The following is a 14,373-nucleotide window of genomic DNA, read 5'->3' on the forward strand; positions in this document are numbered from 1 at the left end:
GGCACCCACATCCCAGTCCAGCTGATACCTGATTGGAGTATAGGCCGAGGGGGACTTTTTCAGCACATTTTGGGTGCTGAAAAAGTCGCCCTATTTTCCAGTATATATGGTAGGGGTTTTGTCTTGCTTTGGCCCAGGATGTCCCTGGAGCCCAAAATCCAGCTTTGATAAATCCTTCACTTTAGTCTGACACAGATCTCATGCAGCATTGCATCTACAGTATGGTGTTCTCTGGCACACTTCAGTAATCCTCGTTACCTTAAGAAGTACATGTCTAATAGGTCAATTTATGTGCTACAAAGTTTTTCTTTATGAAGACATTCATACACGTTAGCATTATATAAACAACTTAAAATATTAAGGTTTACTGGTTCTTTAATTCTCATAAACTCTACCTGGATAAATACACAACATTAAGACTTCATTTCTCTAAGATCCAAAGTGCCTCATTCATCTCATGCCAATTAGTCCATAAATAACCCAATTAGTAAGGAACTTGAGATGAATGAGGCTAAAAGCAAAGATGTCTTCGTCTACATACACTGGAGTAGAGGGAGTGAGGACCTACAACGCTAATTTAAGAGTCTCCTGACATTTGTAATTAAGTGGAAATGCTACATTTACATAGTTCTCCATAATTAGACATTTTACAATTATGTAACTAGCTTGTTTAGCTTGATGATTTCCCTATTTATTTGTAATCTTTAAGTAACATCACTGAGAATCAGGTAAGTTACAGCAGAATACAAATCCCCTGTTGAAGAAAAAGGGGGCCAGTATATGTTTGAGGGCACTTTCACATATAGTCATTGATGAGGCACGGCATTCATAAATGTAATGGATTGCTTTGTGTTAATATCTGTACAAAGTATAGAAGAAGTTAGGTCTAGACTTACAATAATTGCCTAAAAGTTCTCAGGTATGTTCCAGACTCTAAACTGAGCATGCAGGAAAAGTATGAATGTGACCACTATTTGCTAAATATGACCTAGAAAAAAAATACATTAGAATTGTTGTAGACATAAACAGTGGTAGGCTAATACTCACTAGAATACCCATACTGATTTTTTTTACCCATACAGTGTGCTTTTGTGTAAGTGGGATATGATTAGAATTTTTGAACTGGAATATTTGAAATATATATATTGGGGGAGTTACTGCCAATGGTTTATTGATGGAGTCCTTTGAGCAGCGAGCCATTTCAGCACTCTGGTCAGCTCCCTGTATGTTTGTATACAGAACAATGCATACAAGTGCACCAAACTGCTTTTGTGAAAGTCATGATCAGTGCTGAAGAACTTCAGACTGGGAGAGGAAGAGGGAACAGTCTGCAACCTTGTTACTTTTTAGGATGACCTTGAAGTGCAGGAAATGACTGTCTAATGTGTGTCATGCTGAGCAGGAACAAAGGCAGGTGCCACTCTGATCAATAAGGCAGATACGTGGTTTTCAGAGCACTGAGTTGGTTATCAGCTGGGGGTACAGCAAATAATAGACGCTATCTCGCATGCACCACGTTCCCAGCTGAATGAGCATAGCTCTTTGTTCCAAGTGACAGTGTGAAATCCTTTCTGCTCTAACAGGCCCCTTTCTTCCTGCTTTCTTGTGCATGATGTAATTTGGTGATTGGGACGTGCAATCTAGTGTCCATTGGCATTGCTTCCTTCTCTGCTGTCATCTTTCTGAAACCCTTGACAAATGTGCTTTTTCATTCTCTTGACAGAGATATAGCGATCTGATCACCGAGACATCTGGGAAGAAAGTAGCAATCTTCCCCAAAGCTATGCGCAGTTGCAATATACTGCAGTGCAGAGCAGCAAACAGCATGAATCTGCAATGCAATGTTACATAATCCTATAATTTGGCATTCAGTAAAATAACTGGCTTTAGATTTTATGTATGTCTGGAAATTTTGTTGTGAATTTGTCATGACTCAACATTTCTTTTTCAGTTATTTAGCTCATTCAACTGACACTGCTTGTCCCAATACTTTGGAGGAACAGCTTGGCCTTCAGAAAAATCTAAAATAGCAAATACTATAATTACATTACATTATTTATTGCATTTACATCAGCATACAATATTGTTCACAATGGTGGTCCTTTTTTTACTGCTGCTCATTCTGAGTTAGGAGACCTTATGGCAACTGCATTTATCCTGCCCATAAGCACATGCTCACTCTATCGAGCAAAAACCTACAATCATACTGAGCCTGTGGTTCACCTTTCCTTGTGATTAGATGTGATCAGCAGCTGCCTGGCTATTGATCGCATCCATTCCTGCTCGCTCCCCCATTGCTGCTACCTGCAAAATGCCACTTTGTTTACATTGCCAATGATGAGACCAACATTCTTCCTTCTTGCTGGTCCCATCAAAAGCCTTTCTATTTAGGACAAGAGGCGGTGAAGATGATTTTTATGTTCACCAATCAGTGTAACTAAAACCTGGAAGTGTTTGTGAGCAAAAACATACATACACATATGAATAAAAACACACTATATACATACAGACACACATTATAGCTTACAGGTCAATATAACCTCCTATTTCACTGCACAGATTGTGGTCTGTTTACACCAGGATACATAGTGCTTACATGAAGGTGAATTGTGACATGCTGTGCTAAATAGACAGATGAACTATACTGCACCGCAATGCATGATAAAACAAAGCACAGAAGAGCACAATACACAATATTGTGCGATTTTAGTTTGGATCTGTTGTAGGGAAGCCCATATAAAAATAAAACTGGACATGCACCTATACTTTTAAACATGTTATGATGTTACCATGCACTAATGCTCACATATGTAGAACATAGATCACTTAGATCACAAATAATACAAAAGCATATGTATTTTGATGTGCTGAAACACAGTGTGGTGATTTGAACAACCTACAGACAGTCCTACAGTCATTTTTATTTGTGCTTGCACTTGCCTATGGTATAAACCATGCATTACAATTTAAACTGAATATTAGATCTAAATAATAAATAAGGAAGAGGTAACATGGCCTATGACTTATCATGTGAGGCATTTTACAAAAAAAAGTTGTGTAAGAGCGCAGCGTAACCTCTTCACCCCCCAAAAACCTCGGTCTACAATCTACCAATTCATTTCCCAATAAAATCAGCACAACCCAGATTAGCTTTTGTTTCGCCTCTTTTGTAGCTGGTTTTGTTGACGTCAGCTCTTGCGGTGGTGGCAGCGGCTAGATTCGTACTTGCCTTGGATTTATCAAAACCAGCCCACTGCACACGTTCCCTCCAGATTTGCTATGCAGCTTATGAGCTAATGAGCTTTGCATACATTACACAGGTAATTTGTAGAGGCAGATTACTAGTGAGTTCAGTAACAAAGCTAGGCAAATTTCTGGACCTGAGAAGTAAAAAAGAATGATCTGACAGAGAAGAGCTAGCTATACTACACCTTCATGGTATTATTGCATTTATTTTCCATTCAATGTCCAATGTGCTGGAAAATGTTTATCAGATTTATGCCCTTATGTATTCTGCTCCTCATGCCAACAGCTTGCACTATTCAAATCCTATTTTCTACATAGTCTACTGATCTGCTACCGCTGTCCTACCTAAAGCCATTACATTTTGTAGCTTTCTTTCCTGCTATGCTGTGATTAAGTGCTGCATTTGTATGCACACAATAGATGATACCTTGATCCTAACTTCTTCTCCTCACTCAGCCCTGCTGCCTGTCCTGAGTACTTGGGTAAAGTGTTTCCTATAGAATCCTAAAATCCCAATGTTTATCCAACACCTGAAATCAATAAAAAATATTCTCACCTCTCTATCCAAACCTGCTGCTACTGTATTAATGACTCCTGTTTCGCTGTGAATCACAAACATATCCTGGGAGGGGCTCTGTGGACTCTGCGTCATGATACGGTACATGACAATTCCGTTTGATGTGTTGATATCATCGGCATCGTGTGCTGTCACAGTCATTACATAGGTACCTGTTGGAATACAATGTTATGAAATGTTAGTAATGAAAAGGTCCAATGTTTGCCAGAAAAATTGCTGACCTATTGTTTTTTCTACTCTTGTTTAACTTTAGAAAAAGTACACCAGTAAAATCAACCAGCACACAAGTGCTGCATTGTTACGGATAATAGATGCACTTTCCCTGGAATAAAAACATAGCTTATAGTAGTCCCATTTAGTGACAAATACTCTAGAGTGACAGATTTTACACTTGTATGTCATTTTGATGGCATCAGCTAGAATTCCCCTTTAAAGCTTAGGCAGGGAAAGTAAGAGTCTACCTGCAGACCATTCTGAGTTTTTCTGATTCCGCTTGTAGTCTGGCCTTGTAATCTCAGATCAAGTTTAAATCTCTCTCTGGGTGATATGGTTCAACACCTCTTCATTAATTGTATTAACAGTAAAAGGAGCAAATGAAGGGACTTCAGGATGCCGGCACTTGATATGAGCCGGAGCTTGTTTGCCACTGTGCTCTTTAAAGGATTAATTTCACAAGCTGCAAATTACAGCTCCATTTCAAAACGAACTCAGTCCCATAATTGGCTTTCTGTTCAAATCAGCCAGGCTAAAGATTTGAATTCTTCATATGCAGATGACTTTCAAGTATCGGCCCCATCTGTGCCACATTCGCTAGCATTCATCTCTCAGGGGACAGTCAAGTGAGACGGAAATGATTGGTCCATAGATACAGGAAGAAGTTGCAGACTATTAAAGAGGTACCCAGGTTTTATTAAAAAAGCAGGATGGTAATTATAAATAGAAGTAGAAATGGCTATTTCATCGATACTAACACTGTTGAAATGTGTACATCAAGTCTTGTCAGTCTTCACAAAGTACTTTACATCCATGTCACCTTCATCACTGGATGGAAATGACATTACCTGTTTATACTATAGTACTTACCTAAATAGAAAAGGCCAGGATACAGTGCACTGCACAGAATAAACGGTTGCAGACCAACACTGTTTTACATGCCTTAGGATTTTCTATCCTACTTTCCAACCAATAAAAAAGGTTCATACCACTGGCTAGTTAAAACCAATACATATAGTACACGCCTTTTGCCAATCACTAGTCACTTATCAGGTTTTTTTTTTACAAACATATTGATCCTAAATTTATTAAACCTGCACAGTGACTCCTACCGGTAGTAAGGATCTGTCATGGAAAATGTGCTTTATTAATAGTAGTTTTTTTTGTGCCCAGAGTTAGTCTTTAAAGCCACACACAACCTCTCTAGCTGCTTGTACTGTGAAGGTAATATTTATCAATGAATACTGTAAAGTCTGGTTTCAGCAGTTTAGAATCAACTACTGGTCGTAGCCTGCCAAGATTCTACTCTCATAGAAAAAACGAATGATGTCCTTCATGTGGACTTTGAAATGTATTTGCACCACAATGTTAGAGTGTATAGATAGAGTAAATTGGGTTTGCTTTAAAATATTTATTTATTTTTACTGCTTGTTTAGAATATGCAAATATTTTTATGTGCACAGTTTAGGCACAAGATCCCTTTATGCTACTTGATCAAAAACCACCACCATACCCTCCTGCCATGCCTCTTGAGTTGGGGCGATAGTAATAGGCCCACGTGTATCATACACCCAGTAAGTGTCTGGGTCAGAAGTGAATATCTCTGCCACACTCCATGTAAGTGTCAGAAATAGCAAAAAGAACATGGAAGAAGCTCAGACCCCCACTCTTCGATACCATCAGTATTCCTAGAGTTCCTCTTCTTCAGCTTCTGCACATTGTTTGTTGCAGGTAAACTCACTGGGCCCCTATAAAGAACATTGGAAGGGCAGAAAAGCAATAGAGTTTCATCGGAACAATAAGCTTTAGAAGCAGTCTACAGGACAGGAGACCACTGAATATCCTGGAAAACCTGGGGACGCTTTTGTCTTGTGAAAACATATATATAAAAAATCAGAACAATTCTGGTCTACTTCATGGTGCATTCGTATATGATTTGCATTCCGCAGAAAAGCCCTTCAGGCTCAAGTCATCTCCAATTATGCCGCTGTGAATATGCTAACAAACGAAAAAATAGGAAGCGTGTAAACCCAACACAACATCATTCACAAAATTATTAGAATAGAAACAGGTGAATGTTGCATTTATAAACCCACTATGATTCAGAAGATTAAGCAGCCAGAAGTACAGAATAAAAGAGTCTCTGGCCAGTGGCTGAGCCCTACTAAAAATGGAGGAACAACTGAAAACTCAAGTGAAAGCACAGGATCTCTTTCTGTGCGAGATATAAAGGGCCACAGGCATCCTAAGCAGCTTAGTGTACAATCACATCACATTGAGAGGTAAAGTGCATACATGCTTCAGAGACACATATTTTTGTATTATATATAAAGCTAACTCCAGACTAAATACCATGAAGGATATAATAAATATGTATAAGCACATGTACAAAAATATTTAGTATTAAAATAAGAATAAACATTTAGGGGGTAGGTGACTTCACAGCCAAGTTTGTGATGAACCTATTTGTTTTTTTGTAAGTAAGTAAAACCACTGTGGTTCCCTCACTGACCACAGACGGTGAAGTCCCCTCAATTCTGTTTTCCTACCACCCTAGCCCTGTCATTAGATTTTTTATACCAAGTAAGTAAAGGCTAAAATTATTCCTATACCTTTTACAAATGAATAAATATCTTAGTCTTTACTACCCGAAGAAAGAAAAACACAACATCTGTAAGTATGAGATCAGAATCCATATTTCAATTTTAGCAGCACAGGAGCCATAGAAAAGGTTGTCTAGTGACAAGCAGTACCTGGTTTTGAAGCCTCATCCACTGAGCCATTGAACACCAAGCTGGAGAATTCTGGACGATTGTCATTCATGTCGATGACATAGATGGAGAGATCGATGGGGTTTTCCACTTTGTTCCCATTCATGTCCACAGCGTGTGCCCTGAGCTGGAGGCCAAAATGGACACAAGAAGGAGAAAATCATTAATAAGTTTTGGGTATAAGTGCTTATATTTATCTTATCTACATCAAAGTTGGTAAAGTGGTCTATTGTCAGTGAATGTGACATTCACTGAAACAATCCCTAATGGAGAATCTTTTAGTCTCATTGTAATGGCAGTGATAGTTTTGGTAAATGTCAGATTGGCTTTTTTATAAATAGACCCATGCAGTGTCATGTCATTTTTTTTCTTAACTGCAATATAGTATTGTCCCTGGTTCTGGAATCCCCAGCACTTTAACTTAGCCATGACATTCCCACATGAAATTGTATTTTTACATTCCTGAGTGCAGATTGTCTATAACAAATCATGGCAGCTGGCAGTTGTGATACTGTTGAGGTGTAAGCGGCTGGCTCCCCTCCAGATGTGATGATTGTGTGGGATCACTGATCTGACACTGAAATGATGCTGTCATATTATGCAGAATTCTTGCTAGGGAGATAATACACACAGGGTACGTGTCAATGAGACAGATGAGATGGTTAACCCTTTTTATGTATGCAGCCTCTAATCATCCAACATTTCCACATATAAAACATGGGAGGTGTAGACCCACACAGCTGCATTGTTGGGGCATGTCCTCCTCCTCAGTTGTCTCTCCTTATATGCCGATGTATAGATCTGTAAAACTACTATTTACCTAATAAAAGTATTTATCACATTACGGGGATTATGTCTAAAGCAGTGAATCTAACATTCACTTAACAATCGCTAGTGGGTAAACTTCTAGGTCTATGCATCTATCTAGGCCTATGTCTTCACCCGAGAATGTTTGATGATTGTCAGATGCATTGATTTATAATTTTTAATCCAACCACTAAATCAGGGGTTATTATATCTTTAATATGAGGACCTAAGTAACAAAATTGATAACCTACAGGAACCCATGAAGAGAGTTATTATTAAAATGTCAACAATCTGCAAAACTTGAAACACACACAGAGTTAGTATATTTGATTTCATTTAAGTAACATTTAAAGCTGATCTCTGAGATGAAGGTAACCCCCCTTTGACCAACCACTGACCTCAAATAAAAAAAATTACTTACCTAGAGTCACATGATACAGCAGCACTGAGACTTATCTCTTCAGTTTACTTCCAGCGGCGTTCTTGTTCAGGGTGTCCACATTTCTGTTTGCATGATGTGGACACTTCCTATTGGCTGTCCTGCATCGGGAGTGCTTTTTAAATAGAGAGCAGCATTTATGTCAGCAAGAGGTGACAGGCAAACGCTAGGCGCTAGGCAAGGGACTGCAGATTTAGGTGAATAAAACATAAATCATAAGGGATAGGTTAGAGTGGAGAGGGAGGGAGAGATGGTTTTAGCCTGGGAATGAGCTTTAATTGTTTGCATTTGTAAAGGAGTAAAACATAAAACAACCATTTTATTAATAAAATATGAATTATTATTCAAAACAGAGAATAGAAAAGTAGGAGGGGCTTAATGATCTCGATAGTAAATAGTTTAGAGAACTATGCTCAGAATTTCCGCATTTGTTTCTTTAAACAGCCAGCATAAATTTCAAGTAAGTGTTAAAAAGATTGGTGATCCACAAAACTGGGGGTGTGGGAGTGCAACCTGCATAATGTGTGCTAACAAGAGTCCCGCTTTCTTTTTATTACAAAAAAGTTGGCCAAAGACTTTGGCTTTAAGCATGAGTGGTGACAATGTATGTGTGTATATATCTATGATGTTGAAGGATGCAGCGTGATATCATGCTATGTGTGATGGAGCTGTTACTGTCCCCAGGGTACATGGCAACCCAGCTGGCACACTCCTAAGGGTTGTATAACACGTAGGAAAAAAAAAAAAAAGTATTATTTTATACAATTCTATATTGCGACCTAAGTGTATTCTCTGCAGACAGCCATGGAACCAGTAGCTGGAGAAACATATGTTCGACTGACGGAAATTGATTGACAGCTTGGAAAAGATGAGGCACTGCTCACCTCTGGCTGAGAGACAGATGTTGTAGCAAGTCGTCCTTGCATCAGGAAGACAGACAAGGAAAAATTAAGAAGCGTCTGAAAGTCATTACCGCAATGCAGAGACAGGCGGCTTGTATGGAGGAACACAGGAAGCTTCTTAGCGTTTGTCAGATGGAAGCCCAGCACCATATACAAGCCTGTCATTGGCTTTCTTTGGTGAAACGATTAATCCTCCCCTGATTTATAGGAAGCATGGGGAGCAGGCTTCATCTGTGTTACCCTAGCAGGCAAAACAGACGCTCCTAAAGGTTTGTAGTTATTAATAGGTGATCACCACTGATGCCGATATAATGATTGGTGCTCAGATTGACGCATGATATACCTCTCTGCACTGCACACACGGGCATTAGCTTTGCAAGCTTTTAAGATATCAAAGCTTAAAGAAAGTTTCTACCACAAGCAGCTTTAAGCTTTTGATTCTACATTGCCATTTGTAATTAAATATATTGCTTTTTATGTGTGACTTTCTCAACAAGCTTTTAAACAACATGGCATGGATGCTTATTTTTATCATGGGAAACAATATAAAACTGTTTTATGGTTTTAAGACAATTTAGCATGGACAGTAATTTGGAAACAATGGAAAACGCTATGTCTGAAAACACAAAAGGAAGCTCAAAAAGAAGACTTATTTTGGTAATAACAAATTAACATTTACTAGACAACAATAACCTGAAGATGTGTAACCCTTTCCTAAAGGATCCTAAAGAATGTACAAAATACATATTCACACAAGATTAACTTGCATATTTGGGTTTATCAGCCCTAAAAACATGGATAAACACAGAAATACTTTATCAGTACCTCAGCTGGTGCTTTGTCAGAGAATGAAAGCGCCTTAAACAGTCCCCACAATCCTAACTTCTAATGATATAAAAATCCAGTTTAATTCCAGTGATTTGTGAGCGAGATGTGCTCGGCTCCCGTTCTACAGACAGTGGCGGGTTTGATTCGCGGCCAGGCACAAACACTACTGCCTCAGACTCCAAATGAAAAACTATTGTTTGGGAATGAGGTAATAACTGTGCTGGCCGCTCTGTTCTGAGAGGCTGAGTATTTATCTTCCCCTCAGGGTGCGCTTATCACACAATTCCCAGGCTTTGTAATAGGCCTCTGTAGCTTCAACGATGCTATGAATATTCTGTGCCATCATCTTTACAATGTGTGAACACCAGTCAGTATACGGATGCCTCATGCACTGATCAATCTGGCGCGTCTACTTCACCTTTACAAGGGTATATTCCGCATCAGGCTCAGTCAAGAGAACAACACATTAAAAACTCCTTTCCTAACAAACAGGATATTTTTTGTTTTGCTTTGTTTTATAGAAGTGCATTTACTGGATTTTTCATTAATGGGTAACAAGGCGATAGGATAAAATTTTTAAATGGGTGGATGGTGCCTGTGCCCCCAATACTGCAGAGGGAAGGTAACAGGGCAAACACTCCAATCAGAGGAGCTGAAGTCGCTCAATGTCAGACTAAAATGAACTGACGTGGAAGGGCTGGAATCGTTGAAATTGCCCGAATTTCTCTCTAAACCAACAAGGTCCCAACCACTAACTAAAAGTAGATTTAAAGCTATGTTTTAATACTATTTTAACATCCATTGGCATTGGTAAAGCTGGTGCTGTCCTTTTAGCTAAATACAAAAGAGCTCTAGCTCAAAAGGCTCTAAAATAGCTAACCAAGTAGAATTCTTTATCATATAGTACAGACATGAATAAAATAGCTTGATTGGTAGCTATTGGCAACTTACATTGTTTTCATTTCAGCCAATATCAAAGCTGTTATCACAATTATAATGTTGTTGTATGTTGTCACTTACATGGTATGATGATCTCTCTTCTCTGTCCAGCGGTCTTGTTACATACATACGGCCAGAGATGGGGTTTATACTGAAAATTTCCATGGGGGGTTGATCAGCCCCAACACCTGTGATGCTGTACCGAATCATACTCTCCCGGTCCTTGTCTGAGCGAATCTGTAAAAGACACAATAATATATTTAATTGGAATTACAAACTGCAAATAATGAAGAACCTTTGCAAGGGTGAAAATGACCTGTGTCAATATATATATGATACATAGTGATGTAAAGTTATACACGTTATATGATTTGGAAAATAGGAATACGATATTAATAAAATATCCTATTAAAAAATTGTAACAAGACTTGTTTCATACAGCTGAGCAGATTTTTTATAAAGTAGAATATGTTCCCAGCTGAGAAGCTTTTTAGCTTAGTTCATAGTAAATTCTCCAACTTAAAACACAGTGACCCCAAAGTAATTACTAAAAGTTCAGAAATACAGTGTGCATAGCTAACTCACATAACCAATTCCAAAACACTTTATTCTGAGGCAAGAACATGACCTTAGATCATTCTTTGTACTTTTACATGTTTATGTTACACCAAACATGAACTATTTAACCATCTTCTATATAGTTTCCATAAAAACAAATCAATATGGTAATAATGTTCATCAGATGGCTTTTTTGAAATACATAGAAGATTATTTTCGCTCTACACACCACCATTGTCCACATGAGGTATTCAGCAGGACACTCAATTAAAATATATTTTAGTTGTTGAGCCAGTAGAAGTGAGAATTTAAGAGAGAAAATACAAAGAAGGTGATGTGAGCTCATCCAGATGGTGAAATACAGATCTGAACAAAACTAGAAGGGCATCTTTATGGGTGTCCTGGAAACAGAAATGCTTATTTGAAGGTCACTTTGTTAGATCTACATTCCTTTGTCCTTCATTTCGGTGACTTTGTCCAGACAATAATGAACACATTCCCTAGTTAATCACAACGTTTTGCGATTCTCCATCATATTAGGCCTGTTCTCTTGTGATCACAGCTCTCATGTATAAGCTTTCTCATTGATTGCGAACCGACCTCTCTCACTCTCAGACCTGAAGGTCACCATGTAAAGGTACCCATCTGTCTCCCGGGGGACAGACTCAGCCAATGAGTTGCCATTAACACACGGGAGAAATAATTGAGCCCATAATGCAAAGAATACATGTGTGACAGACTGAAATAAAGTCCTGGTCTATCTGGAGAAACGCAGATTAATGAACGCTTCTCATTACAAAGCCATATAAAGGTTCCATAGCTCATGGACGGTGTAATAAGGACATCAGTCAGGGGTTGAACAGAAAAGTTACCATTGCAGTTACAAATAAATGTCACTTGCTAGTTTAATACTTGTTAAGACTGTCCAAGTGTCAAAAAATAAAGGTTTTATATGGGAGGGGTGGTGGGCGCTCTTCTAGCTTATTTGATTGGCTGGTGACCTTGGTTTGTCTGCTTGTTGGGTGAACAGTGTGACCTTTTTCAACATAGCTTATTTTCATAGTGAGTACAAATATGCAAGAATCCATGCAAGACCAGGCTGAAGAGCTGAAGAATTAAGAGCTGAACTCCAGCCAGATATCAAATAAAGACATTCAAAAGAAAATTGAGACAGGAGCAAATGCAGGATTTCTTAGCAGGGGCACTCACATACCAGGAGCAGTTTGCCAATGTCATGTAGTTTGGGGGCACCAGTAATCCCTCCTAGATAAAATTAATTATAAGTATCTAAATTGTCTGTACAGCAGAGCAAATACTAGGAGGGAGAAGCATCACAAGGAGCCAATCATTTGTGCTGAAGTGTACACATATGATACATTACATTATGATAAGTTACAAGGTGGAATGATAGAGCGATCAGTCTGTTGTTTCTCCTTTACCAGACAGGTAAAGAGCTGGGAGAGGATCAGGATCTAGCTGTATTATTTAAAGCAGAAATAAATCCACAGACTAAACTATCTATGTTCCAGTGCAGAGCAAAACCATCTTTCTTCTTGCTGCAGACCATCTTGATTGGCCATGCCGAGATCACATAACATTCAACCTGGCACGCAGAAGGGAAGCCGGTATATTCAGCCCAGCCACATTATTGCAGCAGGGACATCGCCTGTCCCTTCTGTAATAATGACCTACCTGATCAGACAAACTTATAAGTGGATTTTTAGTTCCAGTTTAACTGCAGCAGAGCAAAATCAAATATTCTGCCTTGTCAGTCACTGTGGCATAACAGTGTTGCTTTATCAGTCTCCATCTATGAGGGGTCTGGGATGTAATAAGCAGGCAGACGGAGTAGTAGACACTTTTATCACACTGGGTACCTGTAAAAGGTAATAATCCAATGTAGACAGATCCTGAATTTACTCCCTGGAGATGTAGGCAGACTCTTTGAATTTCCTATTGGGGTGAATAAAAAGCTCAGCGTGGGAAGGGTGACTAGAGAATTTATTCTATAAACAGTAGTGACTGTAGGAGGAGGGAGCACAGACAGACCAGATAGAGGATCGCAATGCTCCAGCCCTACAAGTGTTGTATGTTCAGATAATGTTGCATTTATTTTGTCAGATGGCTGTGTCTGGAGGCAGAATGACAAAGCCCTGTGCCAAGGTTGGAACCTTTGAAATCAGAATGCATTACTGGAGGCAGCATGATGTCCACAGAATATGCAGACTTTTCACTCAGCCTTTTGATGTGCAGAAAGTGTCAGGAGAACTTTATACTTCTGTCTTCAGGTCTGCTGCATGACTAACATGGGCCCAGCCATGGAAGTAAAAAAAAATAAAATAAATGAATGTATATGTTGTGCTTCTTCAATACGATCTACATCGTGCCCCCCCCCCCCCCCAAGCACATATATTGGGAAATTTCATCTTATACTATACAGACATCAGCATTGTAACACACAGGATGATCCCTAAATTACATTAATAATGACAGAACAGATTACAGATGTATTTGTTACTGTTATCCACAGCCTTGCCATGAATAATTACCATTATTTCAGCATTATAAATTCTAAAGCTAACAGAACCATTTGCAGTGCAGTCTGTGGGAGATCACAAAGCTGCAAGCAACAGAAACAATGGCTACAATCCAATCTACTAAAGCTGTAAGCCAATTTCCAATATTGATAAAGCAGCCTATAGCTGTCAGTGCATGTTAACTCCATCATCTTAGCAGCGGAAAGCTCTGAGATTAACACTCCACCAGTACGATGCAGTGATCACAGCGCTCAGAGAGTTTGTATGATGTTTAAAACACAAATCAAGGATTTGCAGCTTCAAAACCACGGCTTCAAAACAGCAGGAACTTATTTAAATAGGTTTCATTTAGTTTTAATGTGAATTCATTTCATATTAATATTTCCTAATTAAAATGGATGAAAGGAACTTTCTGTTCAGCTGTTACGTGTGTTCAAAGTCTTGTTTTGGAATGAGAAAAGTTAAAGAGATGGTTTAAGGGGCGTCTGGTGGATTGACAATTTTTAATCATTTTCCAAATGTTCCTTTATCAGTGGTGATGGGGGAGACAGGGGAC

General features: G+C 38.8%; 1 protein-coding gene across 1 annotated transcript in view; it reads right to left on the bottom strand.

Annotated features, from left to right (window-relative positions):
- The window catches only part of CDH4 (cadherin 4), a 382,192-nt gene that overhangs the window by 56,222 nt on the left and 311,597 nt on the right, over window positions 1-14,373 (bottom strand). The window contains exons 5-7 of the mRNA XM_072413664.1: window positions 10,804-10,959; window positions 6,790-6,934; window positions 3,803-3,975 (exon numbers count right to left, since the gene is read on the bottom strand). Coding sequence (XP_072269765.1) covers window positions 3,803-3,975; window positions 6,790-6,934; window positions 10,804-10,959 — 474 coding nt within the window. The remainder of the gene's footprint in view (window positions 1-3,802; window positions 3,976-6,789; window positions 6,935-10,803; window positions 10,960-14,373) is intronic.

Source organism: Pyxicephalus adspersus, chromosome 6 (assembly GCF_032062135.1).
Source record: "Pyxicephalus adspersus chromosome 6, UCB_Pads_2.0, whole genome shotgun sequence".
NCBI lineage: Eukaryota > Metazoa > Chordata > Amphibia > Anura > Pyxicephalidae > Pyxicephalus > Pyxicephalus adspersus.